The sequence below is a fragment of the Apostichopus japonicus genome, chromosome 14, assembly GCF_037975245.1.
Source record: "Apostichopus japonicus isolate 1M-3 chromosome 14, ASM3797524v1, whole genome shotgun sequence".
NCBI classification, from domain to species: domain Eukaryota; kingdom Metazoa; phylum Echinodermata; class Holothuroidea; order Aspidochirotida; family Stichopodidae; genus Apostichopus; species Apostichopus japonicus.
In genome coordinates, this window is record NC_092574.1 from 16,989,062 (window position 1) to 17,002,912 (window position 13,851).

At 37.2% G+C, this 13,851-nt stretch overlaps 2 protein-coding genes across 3 annotated transcripts in view; one reads left to right on the forward strand and one right to left on the reverse strand.

The window, feature by feature from the left end:
- Positions 1 to 452: 452 nt before the first annotated feature.
- LOC139979639 (uncharacterized) lies at positions 453 to 13,273 on the reverse strand. Of its 2 annotated transcripts, none has more exons than XM_071990642.1 (8): positions 13,030 to 13,273; positions 9,747 to 9,783; positions 8,340 to 8,542; positions 6,626 to 6,697; positions 5,498 to 5,594; positions 4,609 to 4,857; positions 4,071 to 4,242; positions 453 to 3,409 (listed from the first exon to the last, which is right to left on the reverse strand). In XM_071990642.1, exons 2-8 carry the CDS (start codon positions 9,771 to 9,773, stop codon positions 2,472 to 2,474), a joined length of 1,758 nt encoding a protein of 585 aa, XP_071846743.1. In that variant the 5' UTR covers positions 9,774 to 9,783; positions 13,030 to 13,273; the 3' UTR covers positions 453 to 2,471. The 2 variants fall into 2 exon arrangements, with proteins under 2 accessions (XP_071846743.1, XP_071846742.1); XM_071990641.1 differs by lacking the exon at positions 13,030 to 13,273 and adding an exon at positions 11,659 to 12,645.
- LOC139979642 (sodium- and chloride-dependent glycine transporter 1-like) overlaps positions 12,745 to 13,851 on the forward strand; it is a 76,971-nt gene continuing 75,864 nt past the window's right edge. Inside the window, exon 1 of the transcript XR_011797241.1 lies at positions 12,745 to 12,873. The gene's annotated coding sequence lies outside the window, so the exon portion shown is untranslated. The remainder of the gene's footprint in view (positions 12,874 to 13,851) is intronic.

Genomic DNA, 13,851 nt, shown 5'->3' on the forward strand with positions numbered 1-13,851 from the left:
GAGGGGGGGGGGGTTGAGCAATCACCGACATCTCACATAAAGGTCGTCATCAATTTTTTTTTTTTTTGCTAAACTTTTTTTTTTGTTGGTGACGGCTAATAGGGGGGGGCGCGCCTGTTGCGCCCCCCTGGATACGCCCCTGAATATCTAACTGACAGGTAGGTGATTAACACGATTCTGAAGCAACATTAAGGTACATAACCTGCTAATGCATGTTCATATAATTGAGAGGCTAGATGCAATATTCAAAGTAACGAGTTGGGTTACTAAAAAATAATATTTCGATCACAGAATGGGGAAAATGGTCGCAAAAATAACCAACCATTTTTCCTCTATTTGAAAACAGTAATTTCTCCTGTCGGTGTCTGTATTATGACGGTTGTAAGTATTTACAATTATAAATATTCCTTCAGATAGTCACGAAGAACAAAGAAAAAATATTAAGTACAAAATACTTTACAACAGGAACTTGAACTTTATATTTCATTTTCTCCATAATAAACAACAGGCACGGATCCACTGGGGATCACCCTTTCAACCCCATGTACAAAACATATACTTGTCCTAGAACAACCTTGCGTTTATACCTAATTAAAGACCTAATTTTATGGCCCATATATATACATAAACTGGAATTGAGTGTTCCCCTCGCTACCTCTGACAACCGGTACAAAGAGTTGCGTTATTTTCTTTGGATCCTCCTTGCATTTTATTGAAAAAGAATCGAAGCTTCTTTATCTTTTCTCTAATGTGTAAGATGCAAATGACCAGCATTTTATCCACAAGACAAGTTAATGGCGTTCTTTCGTGTGAGCATCTACTTCCGTATTCACTTTTCGGAGCAGTGTTATTCTTTCCCTTTCAAAATCTTTGATAATGGCACGTTAACATCAATACAATAATAGTCCGCATGTGCGTTAAACAACTATCGAAGAACAAAGTTTTCTAGCGACCTCTATTTCTGGTCACACCAACAGTTCGTTCCACAATACGCCCTCCTACGAAATACGTATGTTGTCCGTAACAGTAATTATGTTAGAAAATGTCAGAGGCGTTGAAACAGGAGACAGAGAGGCAATTGCCATGAGTTTAAAATGTAAAGGCAGAAGAATATTTCTACTCCCACTTTCACGGCAGTGCTGGACCGACTCCACTGGATCTTTTTGCCCTTGCCAGGCAATCAAATTATCATATTTTCATATACCAAACATTATCCCTCCAATGTTTCGATATTCTACTCAAAACTTCTACAGAAAGTCGACAATTCGGCATATTGAGTAAAGATTTACCAGAATTTTCGTGTGGACCTTTTGTATCCCGACCTTGATTAGATGAACGAAAAGATACAACTTCAAATAATGCTAAAACTAGATATCATGATATCTTAGAGGATATAAGTGAAATGTTTGATTTAGAAACTTGCAAGTTCGAGGAAAGAGTCGAAATTTAGAGAAACCGAAAAGTCGAAGTTTCCAGCAAAATATAGAAAGTTGGAGACTTGTTATATAACCAACAGAAAAGTCGAAATAAACGGGAAAACTTTTTGAAAAAAAAGCAAAAACAAAACGAAAAGTCGAAATTTTCAAAAGTAACATTAGTTGAAAACGCGAAGTTTAAATAGTCGATTATAGAGTTTCATATATAGTTGTCTGTCTCATCTGGGTTACCGTAGCATCTACAGTTATGAATTTTCTGTCGAAGATCTCCGAACTGGGCCACCTCGAGTACATGCGTTCGTACTCGCATTGGTACTTTTGACTGTGTACTCGGAGAAAAGCAAATCGGCCTTGGTTCATAAAAAGCCAGTCTTCCATGAAATCTAATAATTCAAACATTCCGCTCCCCACACCCTTCCCCCGTCCACATGCTCGTGTTTTCTTGAGCCCATGGTGATCTTGCCAGAGGCCTTCCGCAAACAGATCATATTCGAGCTCAGAATGAGGATCGTAAGCCTATTGCTATTGGTTTACTCATATAGCTATCAAACATTATACGAACAAAGAACTTCATTGATACCTTCCAAACTCTAGTTTCAAAGGAACTATATTTCCTTAGATATCTCTGTTCTGTTTACGTTGATTCGCATCGAAAGACTGCAACTGCTTGAAGATATACAGCGAAAGTTTAAAGATAACAAAACATGTTTCGAATCACGGGTATTTGCTTGAGAAACGAGAATTTTTACAGTTAAACAAGTTTCATGCTAAATATGTTTTCTTCTGACCAACTAGAATGACGTTATTCGAGTCAATTAACGGTATATGTTTCTCTACTACGACCTTCGAAATTTAGCGAGATCCTCTTAGAGGAAATCCTCTTTGGGCAGTACTCCATTAGTCGCCTTCTGGCTATGAATTGTAGAGTTATCTAATGGTTCTCTACCCAGTGACGGCATTGAAAATATTCATCGTCTTTATCTGAATGAGCGAAACAAAAACATGCACATATGGCACAACGGCCTTCCATACACTTTAACAGTCTGTTGCAAATGCGTCATCGAAGCCTTCTATCATGTCCGGATAGGTAGATCTTACAGACTCGGCGTCACCGTTTGTAACTTCAAACGACGACGGGAGAAAGTCGTCATCGAACCCATTCGTCTCATTCGCCACTTCAGTGGCAGTCGGCTGGCCAATATTGTGATTGGTTAAGCCCGTGACTTGACTGCTGATGTCATTTGTCGTCCCTGGTGTTGATTGGACATCCTTCCCTGTCACTTGATCAAATTCGTCGATTACCACATTTAAGGTTCCACCAATAATAGGTTGGTTTATCCAGTCGTTTTGTGTCTCCACTATTGTTGATGGCTTAAGAGATAGATCCTGAAACTGGCAATTAGGTAAACTCTCTCTAAGCAAGTCCGCTTCCGGTGAATTTGTGAGCGTGTTGTATGTTCCTATTTCGTTTCCTACAAGATTCGATGGAAATAGTTCATCGCTCTTCTGAAATGATTTACTCATGCCAAAGTCATCGGTGTCAATCGCGATGGGCGCCGGTTGAACATCCACTTGACAGTGTTCATTTTCTCGGCCGCTTATTGGCCCTTCCTGATAAGACGGTTGAGCGCCATCACTCGCAAACGCCTGGAGTTGTGTAGCTAACTGCATAGAGTGATCGATAATTGGTACAGTGTCAGAACAACTTGGAAGACGCTCATCTTGTATTTCGCTAGAATAAGCTAAACCAGGATTTTTGATGGTTCCTCCATCTTGTTCATGGCTCGATTCGTCATTGCTGTATCCGGTTGCTTGTCCAGGGTCGTCGGGTCCCTCCGAACCCGAAGAGGTTTCCATTTCCTCGTCTGTACTGTCTTTCATCGATATAACTTTCATTGCTGTGTCGCCATCTTGATATGTTTCTTCTTTATCTTCTTTATCTTTTCCTTTGCCTCGTTTTTTAATACTTTGAACTGCAGAGAGAAAAGAAATTGTAAGAACTGCTTTTGAGAAACCGATGTTTATGATTGCATACATTTTTTTGTGTCACGTAAAAACATCATACCAAATATCATTTGTTATAGAGATGGCCAAAAAGAGATTGAATTACATTGCTTTCGTTTGTCTGTTATTTATGGATAAATGAAGTCAATAAAGCAAATACAGGTTAGGAAAGCAATTTATTTGATCCTAAACATCGTAGGATATCCTTAACAGTAAAGGCGAGGGGCCGGGGGACAGATCAAATATATATTGCTTGATATTGCTTGGTGAGAGTTTACGCGTTCATTACATGTGTTTTGAGAGTGTCCTTATTATGGAAAACCACACGGCCACCATCGGTGGACGATGGAGCATATTTATTGTCATACTAGCTCAGTGATCCAACCGGCGACAACAAGTGGCTCCACGGACAAAACAAGCACCTTTCGCGATCAAAAGTATACCAACGCTTTCAGGACCATCGGCAACTCAACCTCACGGCGCTGCCAAGTTCTCGCCTCGTGCTAGGCAGCGCCCCTTCGATTTCTAACCTGTAGGCCGATGCTCCCCCTTACCCTCCCCTTCCCCTCCCCTTCCCCTCCGTCAACTAATATATATCGCAAGTCAGTTTCTTGACTTTGCTTGACTTACTGAATCTTCCTGAGTGGACACGGATGTCGTCTTTCATGTCCGAGTAATCACAGATACGGCGACAAGACAACCGGAAGGTCAAAGGTTCACCAGCATCCTTGTATGGTTTGTGGCTGTAGGCGTATAAATGAACCACCGAAACTATTGCCATCTCAATGCCAATGCAGAAATTCTACGGAGAGGAATAAAGATAACAAACTTGAAAGGTACTCGATACAGCGAATGAGATCGTCGTGCGATCAAATACGATCGAACAATGGAAACTGTATTGCTATACGTAAGTAAAGTTGAACATCCCAACAAATTGCATCTCTTTGGATGGTACGAAATACTTCGTATATAGAGTTCGTAAAGAACATGCACTAGCAATGTGAATAGAAAATTGTATATGAAAAATTGACGATGAAAACGAATAACAAAGCCAGTTTATATATAACTCTTGACGCCTGTGCATACATATACATACATATAAACGTACCCACACATATGCACACATACACACGTTCACGCACACATACATACATGGTATAGTACTTACATGAATCTCACTTGCCATTTCACTCTTGCTTAACAAACACTCCGGTGGTGCAGCTGATGCCATCGTTTGGTCGGTAGTATTCTTATTAATGCAGGTATATATCAGATTCACCAACAGTGAAATGATGATTTGTTGAAAAAAGGATCCAAAAATGGCGAACTTAACGCACAGCATCTGCGGGAGTGGTCTTAAAGGAGCAGTCTCTTCACTCGTGGCTTGGTAGAAAATTACCAGACAGTACATCGCCCACTAACGATAAAATGGGTTAAAGTTCAAATAAACTTGTTTAGGTATCTCTTCAAAGTTAACACGAATTATCAGGTAGGAAGGAGACAAGTGGAGGGCGAGGGGGGCAGGAGGGGGGGGGGGGGAGTTCGGAGAAATTAGTTGATGGTGAAAACTATTTCTTTTTCACCACAGAGGGATATTCTAGATACGTCGCCAATATGAGGCACGGGGGCGGGGAAGGGGGCGGGGAGGGTGGGATGGAGGTTCCTATCCCCTCCAAGAAAGAGGGACATAAATATGAACTATTGACTTTATAATATTTTTAAAAAATGGCGTAGCCTTATACCCATTACGTGACAAGGGTAACTTAAGCACTTTATATAAAACTGTCATACTTCGTATCATGTATATATATTCTTAAGGGTTTATTTGTTATTAAAAGTTCTCGATTTGCTTTAGCATTTGATGGTTCAGGTTAACAGGGTTGTAAAATGATGCTTTACAACACGCAGTCTGTCAATAAATAGACCATGCATTGCGAGGTGGGAAATTAAAAAGAATAATCAATTGATAGTCATGGTGATAACATAAAGAAAACTGCAGTCATTGGAGATGAAATATTTAAAGACGCATATAATTACGAGCTATTGCCATAACTTACAATTTGTGATATAGCACTGATAAGTGTAAGCCAAAACCATGCTCCTGTTGTTGTGAAATTTCCTGTTTCATAGCCATCACCAAGATAATAAAACAATCTGAAATAGCAAGGAAAAGAATATATGTGATATTTTAGGACGGATCACCTGCAATATTATCCTAAATTATATGCCAGAAATATATTATAACAAAGCAGAAAAAGGGCGTTTGATATAAGAGAACAACAAACCAGACATTTGTTGAATATAAGTGATGTTCCTCTACTCATTTGACATGACAAAGCAAATACGAATTTCAGACCAGTGGCATTCATATAGTAAAATTAATTAGTTAATTTGATTTTGAATGCTGACCTTCACCTTCAGTGTGCGCAATTCAATCAATCTCTCCTGGGGCACCACAACCACATGTCCCCGGGGGACTTCCCATTGGGTGCAGCCACAAACAGGCGCACGCAACTATATTCACAAGTTACCTCGCAAGTCCCCATTTATACACCTGGGTGAAGAGAGGCAATGGAGATAAAGTGCCTTGCACAAGGACACAACGCAATGATTTGGCCAGGGCTCGAACCTGTAGATCACCAGTCCACTGCCTTAACCACTTGACCACAACACCCTCGCTATATAGAAGAACAGCTAAATTTGTCAATATTGTCAGTACATTAGGTCATCAGTGATTCACCCTAAATATGCTAGAAAGTCAAAGAATGGTCACTTAATCTTCAAGGAATATATTTACTGCCACTCATGATTAAAGTATTTTTCATCACTTAAAAATCGAAAACAAAAATCGAAATGAACATATCAGGAAAAACAATATGGAGACCAGACCAACCAGAACATGTTCTCTTCAAAATGTTAAGCATTTTTTGGCATGCTAAAATCATTTCAAAAACTTATTCTTTTAAACAGCAACACACTGTGACCACGTGGGTATTTTAGATCTTCCGATTACAGTATCACTCCTTTGTTCTAATAGAATTGTAAAATTACAAAACTAATGGTAGGGTGATTTACACAACATGATTGGCTTTAACCTTTGTATTTATTTCACATGTTTGTAATTATTTTCTTGTTTTCTTGTTTTTTAATCAAGAAATTTAAGTAAATATTTGTTACATACTTACATAGCAGTAACTGTTGTCAAAGGTCCAATGATAACAAAGTTCAGAACACCATTACGGCATCTGTATACCAGCCTGCATAGATAAAGACAAAACAACAACGTTCCGTTCAAAATGGTAACATTGTTTGGGGGAAAAATAGGATTCCTTCTGATAATTAATAAACGTCGCAAAATCACAACATGCAACTATGTGAATCACAGTAAAATTAATACAATCAAGTTTTTGGCGAATAGTTTACTCTCATTTAAGTAGTTACAGGCGCGGATCCAGGGGTGTGGGATATAAACCCCTCACCCTCTCAAAACCCACGCAAACAACGTGGTATTGAAAAGAACAGGGCGTGTATACACCCACACAGCCCTAGAGTTCCTTTATAGAGAACTCTACACAACCCCTATAGGCATCCGCGCCTACCCTGTGCCCGGTTCCGCCGTCCCATGTAATTCAGTTAGCCCTATTTGAAATTTTAAGTTGTATGTCTAAATTTCTAAATCCAACTTGAATATGTTAAGATCTATACGTTCTGATATTGCTAACAATTCCTATCATTTTAACCACGAAGCGATTCAATACTACTGAGAAGAACAATATAATGTATTTTAGCGTATAGATATATATGATTGACTTCATATTAGTGCATATATGGCATACTTAAACAGTAATAAAGTCTTTCAAAGCTGGATATTCCTGTAATAACGTCATTGACCGTTAAATATACACAGACTTACTTAAAAAAGGTTGACTAACCTATACACTGGAAAAATAAAACAGCCATAATTAGCACTCTGTATAAATTTGATCGTGAATACATTATTAATAAATTTAATATTATACGTATTAAAGTAAACTAATTCAACTTTGTTAAGTATTATAGATTAAGGAAATGAAATTGAATGATACTCAAAGACAGAACGATGCTCCTATCAGTATACCAAAGTTTAATATGTTAATGTTTAACCATATTAATATCACAGTAGGTTTACATACCTGAGGGTTATATAGCCTATTAATGCTCTAATATACACTGCAACGAATATGGCGTAAACAGATACAATTGCGTAAAACCTATATATATATATAGCTACGTCACTCCCTAAAATTAAACGTATCTCTAGTTACTAGTTGTTTTAATATAGTTGTGGCTAAATGTCCGTCAATGTGTATTATATTTCAGGAATATTGTAATGTATTGATGTGTCCACGGCCTGGCTCCAGATTACCTTACTGATAATACTATTCTACTATAGGATAGCCATTCGTACAGAACTAGATCTAGCTGCTCTAATAATGTTTACTTGCTCCGGTTAGATCTGGGGAAGGTCCTTTAAATTTTCTGGAGGCAGGTCGTGGAACAGTCTTCCCCCAAATTTGAAATGCTTGCCAAATGTTAATATTTTGAAACGCAATATGAAAACTTAAATATTTTGGTTAGATGTCTAATATTGTTTGTCGCTCTTTTTGCCGCCTTTTTGTGCTTTCGGATGTTTACCGTTTTTCTACTGCATAATATTGTATTTTGTATTTAGAAGACTTTGAAATTAGTTTGCAACAATTCCAATAACATATGGAAAAGTTGTAAAATTAAAATTCATATATACCAAGTGCTATAATGAAAGCCCGCCTTTTCTTGTCAATGATGTAATATTTTTCAAGAAAGTCCTCTCTTAATATAAAAAATATGATATAGTATAAAAGTTGAAATATAATTACTTACTTTGAGTTTGGTCCAGGTTTGAAACAACAAAATGGTTTCGGTGATTTCATCTGCGGTTTACTGGCTAGATGAACATCCAAGTCGTAATGCTCGGAGAGATAATGAAGCAGATAAAACAGGAAGCAGTAAACAACAAACGCTTGATAGCAGGCACGGATGCTATCCAAGAAAATAGCAGCTGGTGGAACACGCAAGGCTATACTCTGAAATTTACAAAATAAAAAAAATAATCAAGAAAATAATAATGATGTGATAATAATAATAAAATTAATAATAATAATAAAGAAGAATATACAACAGTAATGTTAAGCTAAACGAAGACAGTCGCGGTTTTCTCATAACCATCAAACTCGATTCTAAGTGAGTATTTTAGCGGATGAAGTGAGGGGTGGGGGGGGGGTGCGCGCGTGTGAAGGGGTTCTACTAAAATTTAGGGGGAGAACGCTGATATTTAGAAGAACAAACAAAACATATAATAACAAGAAGAAAAAAATATGAAGTTGCTTGTTGTGCATTTGCTACTTGCTGTATGTCATAGACGGGATAATATAAGTTTAAGCGGGCGAGGGGTTGGAGATATATCAATTATATTCAATGCCAAGATGTTATATACAGTCAAAATTTATCAATAAAGGCGCATTTATCCGATAGTCGAATGTATTATATCCAACTGTCGTCGAATGTCCAATAGACGTATTTACATAAGGTAAAATAGTTCTCAACGCCGACTGTACTCAATAATAAAATATCCGATAGCCGACAATATAGCATAATTGTCGACTATATCCACATATTCAATGGTCAAATGTATATATTTAATCGAATACTTCTAATACATATTCGAACGTAATGTATAGCCGACTACTTTTGTCGAATATATCCACATATCCAATAGTCAGGTATATCCAGTATATAACCGACTATATACCTAATTGTCGAATATATCCAATATCGTCGAATATAGTAATAAAAGTCGAACTATCAAATATCGTCAATGGCGTCATAATAGTCCAATAAATATATCGTCGTATATGTTCAATATTCATATAAGTCGAATGTATCCGATAAACATTTATATCTATAAAAGTGGAATGTATTTCATAGCTGACTATGTTCAAACAGTCGAACTTATACTCCGTAAAAAGTCGAATATATCCAAGTAAAGCATAGTCTAAATCTAAATCTTTAAAAAAAATATATATATATTTTGGTAATTCATGAAGCAAGTGATTGTGGATGGAATTTGTCTTCCGAAAACTTTGAAATGTGCAAGTTTTGGAATGACTATTCCAAGGATAGCCAAATATTTTAACATTTTAGAGATTTCTTTTTCATGTGAGACGGATTTTTTTTAATTTCATTTTTGGTCAGGTGAATTCAATTCAGTGTTTATCTTTACGAGCTTACGCTATCGATGCTGTAGATTGGCACCATTAGGAGAATCCTGGAAGAGAAACAAAACAAAAGATTGAACGGTTAATTAAAAGCAGTTATGTATAAATTTGATTCATTTAAAATTATCATGCATTAAAATGAATGTTATACTATGATGATTGTTTCAAAGACGAATACGTTCTGTATGTACTTAAAGCATGTTAACAGGTTTCTTCTTTTTCTATCTCATAGTGAACATTTGGGGGAATTATCGGTATATATGTCGCCAGTGTTAAGATTTCAACGGAATAGGAAGGAGTAAAATAAAGAAGAAAGTAAGAAGAATTAGGGTGGCTGGGTTTCTTTTCTATAGTCTGAATCTATAGCTCGAGAAATATGACATATGGCAATGTTGTTTGTGACATAACGAATAATACAATGGAATCGGGTTTCATTTCTTTCACTTAAACAGAAACATAGTGGCAAAACAAATATTTAAAGTTCACGTGAATGTTGTTGTTTTCTTATAATGAGGAGGGGTGGGTGGGGGATTGTTGTTACATTTTCTCATCTGGAAGCCACCTTGTGCTAAGAATCGTTCGTTTCTCAGATATACAAGGTACATATATTTTAATTACGCTACCATGCTTTCTATGCGGCGGCTGTACCAAAATCTGGCGAAAGTGAATCCTTTGACATTTCTTTACAGTGACTATATATATATAAACCATATAGGTGGAAACAGTCGAAAAAACTTTACAAAACGTGCAATTTGGGAATTGAATTTAACACATTTCACTCTATATTGAATGATAGGAAATATTAGGTCAAGATGAATGTTGACGGATTTAGACTGAAATTTTGCACGAGAGAGCGTCGTATTTTACACGTTTTTTTCTTACATTATAACCGTGAAATCATTCCAAACCTGTGCATAATTATACCTTCATTTACTAGGCTTCGTTACAAAATTACCGAAAACTATGGCTTAATGTTTCTTTAATCTTAAGGACAACATAAATACTCGTAAAAATGAAATATTTTCTGTAGGCAAACTACAGACAATACGTAATAAATAAATAAAAAATAAAAATAAAATAATAATGAAAACGATTTTCAAAAATAATTCTGTACTTGACGTGCACATGATGTTCTAATTTTCATGCAAATTTCTTGTTGACAAGATACACTCATGATCAAGCGAAATAAAAATCCAAAAATAATTGGTTTAAAAAAAAGTGAATAATAATAATAATGTTATGATTTGGATAAAGGTGTATTTCAACCCCGGTGATGAGCCTCATACGCTCACAATATTATTTCTCTCTCAAGAAAACTAAGAGTGGTATATTAAAAGTTAATGGAATATTTACCTCCCAAAAGTTTTTTTTTAATCCTTCATAATGTAACACATTACTGTTATTGTTTCTTGCCTGAAATAAATCGTTTAGTACACGATCAACTGAAAACGACGACACTTGTTTTCTAATAAATTTTGAATCTACTTTGTTATTTACTCTTTTCTTAATATAGTTATAATCTATGGGCCACAATTCTTCAGAATGTATTATCTTATGGCCTCACCCTTCCGCCCCACATCTTTGACAATCCTTCCCTCTCATCCTCCATTTAAAAATCTGATAGTAGAAGATAAACTGAAGAACGGCAAAACTAGATTTTTCTAATAAATTTCAAATCCACTCTGTTTTCATAGCCTTTCTTATTTATTATTTATTAATACCATGGTCCATGCAAACTGGACCATTATGCTTCCTACAAAATATACTATTTAATGTCCCGACCCTTTCCGTATTGACCCCTTTTATCACCCCCCCCCCCCTCCCATCCTCTTCCTCCATCGTCTTCCGTTCCACATAAATCAGATTAAAAACAGAATTAAGCTTATAATTAAAACGTTTTAAAAAGAAAGGAACATGATCCGGACCTTATGATATATCGTTGTTGGTTCGGACGAGTGAAGTAAACAATATGGCTGAGAATACCGTAACCAGAGACACCAATGGCTATCAGAGCACAGAGACCAGTGGTCAGCCAGGAGAAAGCCTGAAGATATGCCTCGTGGTAATACATATCCCAAATAAGAATAGGAAATGCGATGCAGACGAATAGAGAGTACAGAATCACAAAGAGTGGTCTGATCCATTGGCGCCAAGTCCACAATCGAACCGAGTCAACGGCTTTTCCTACCTCGTCCGTCACCGTGGTAACGGTCTTACCGACGCCATCTTTGACAGACGTCATGGCTCCTCCGACCTCATCTTTGACCGTGTAAACGGCCTTAGTAACATCATTCTTAAAAGAGCTCATGATGAGACGTTGTCTAGTTTATTTCATGAGAATAATTTTTCTGTCCTCTTTCAATGTAAATTAATGTACTGGTGCAATATTGACTATTGCAGTTAGGTCAGATTACAAGAGACCGACCTCATTAAGTTAAAACGTTTTCAACATTTAACATCAACAATTTGATTCTTCCACAATTGCTTCATTATGATACCGGCCATTTTGTTGGTTTCGTTGGTTCTCCGGAAATTCCATTCAACAGGGATAAACACAAGTAATCACATGCATGTGGTATACATATATACACACAGGTACATTACCAGTACAATTTGTATTATATAACCCTTATAATTTGACAGTGAGCGCTACTGTAGGTGCCAAGGAAAGGTAAATATGAAGTTTGGTGCGCTCTGATGATCCTCTCCAAAGTCCAGGGTAACTTAAAAAATTAAAACAGTTTAAAACCATAAAGAAAGAAAGAAAAGTCTCCTCTTTACGAATTATACACTGTCCGGCAAGATTGTTTTGTGAAATCAGACATCGCAATCCGTGAAGGAGGATATGTTCTCATGTGTAAGGCGAAATATTCGACAGATATATACACGGGGGCTTTTACGACTAATGATGTGTGTATCCTATCATTCTTAGTTAAGTTAATTACTAATTAGCTCCGTTTGGCTTAGGTTCTTTTTGTTATCTGCATGAATGATCTATTAGAGCAAAGTCTATTTTCTGTCAATAGTTAAAGTTCGATAGCGATAGATGGTTACCTTAAAGCCGAGTTCGAAGTCCGTTGAAAATATTTGTATCAGAAAGAAAGAAAGAACGAAAGAAAAAGAAGAACAAATAAAGAAAGGTAAAACTGAAGAAGTTCGCAGAGTCAAGCCGGTATACATTAGATACGTTAGACATTATAGCCTATAGATAATCATATAATATATCCAAGTTTGGACTTGGTTAGGCCTAGCTACTTGTTGTATTGGAGACACAATGCGGTTTCAAAGGCAAATACCTGCTGCATCTGTTGGAAGCGGTCAGAGGCGGATTGCGTCATACATATCAATGCTATACTTGGCTGACCGAACCCAACAAGTGGTGCCGGGGTCTCGAAACATGCAGCGCAATCAGATAAAAGCAAGCAACTTTGTCGAATATTAGGTAATCGGTGGCATTCGGCATCTCCAACTAAAGACGCCTTCGGAAACTCGGACCATCCCAGTGGCTCTTCAGTTGCCGGTGTATAGTTCAATCGGTCCCTAAAAGCCTGAGGAAATATGGGTTTACGTGTACACCTAAAGTATATATGAAGAGCCTCAATGGCTCTTGTCATTAGATTTTTTTTAACGTTTTGTCAAAGATGGTATGAAGTGTGCAAAAAATGTAGTTTACAAATATTACTGGTCAGTTGCACCACTTATAGTACATCTCGTCAAAAACAGGATATTTCAGACTTTTCACGTTTGATCAAGATAGTATAGGCCTAGTTAGTGTGCAAAAACAGGTTATTTTCAGATGGTTAGTAGCCTACCAGTGGCGTACCTATATAGAATAGTTGGCACCCTAGGTGGAAACTTTTTTGTTCCCCTTATGCAGGGCAAGCCGTCCTGGGAGGGGTGTAAGGGGAGGGAGTTACCCCTCCCCCTTTTATGTTAGGTGGCTTTGACGCAAAATGGTGCTATACGATTATATTTTGTCATTCTTTAGTGAAGGTTTCTTAAGTTACCCTATTGTGTTTTGAAAGTATTCACTTTCTTTAGGCTGCGGCATGGAACCCCCCTTGCTGGTACCCGAGCGGACCGCCTCCCCGCACCGCTTAGTACGCCATTGTAGCCTA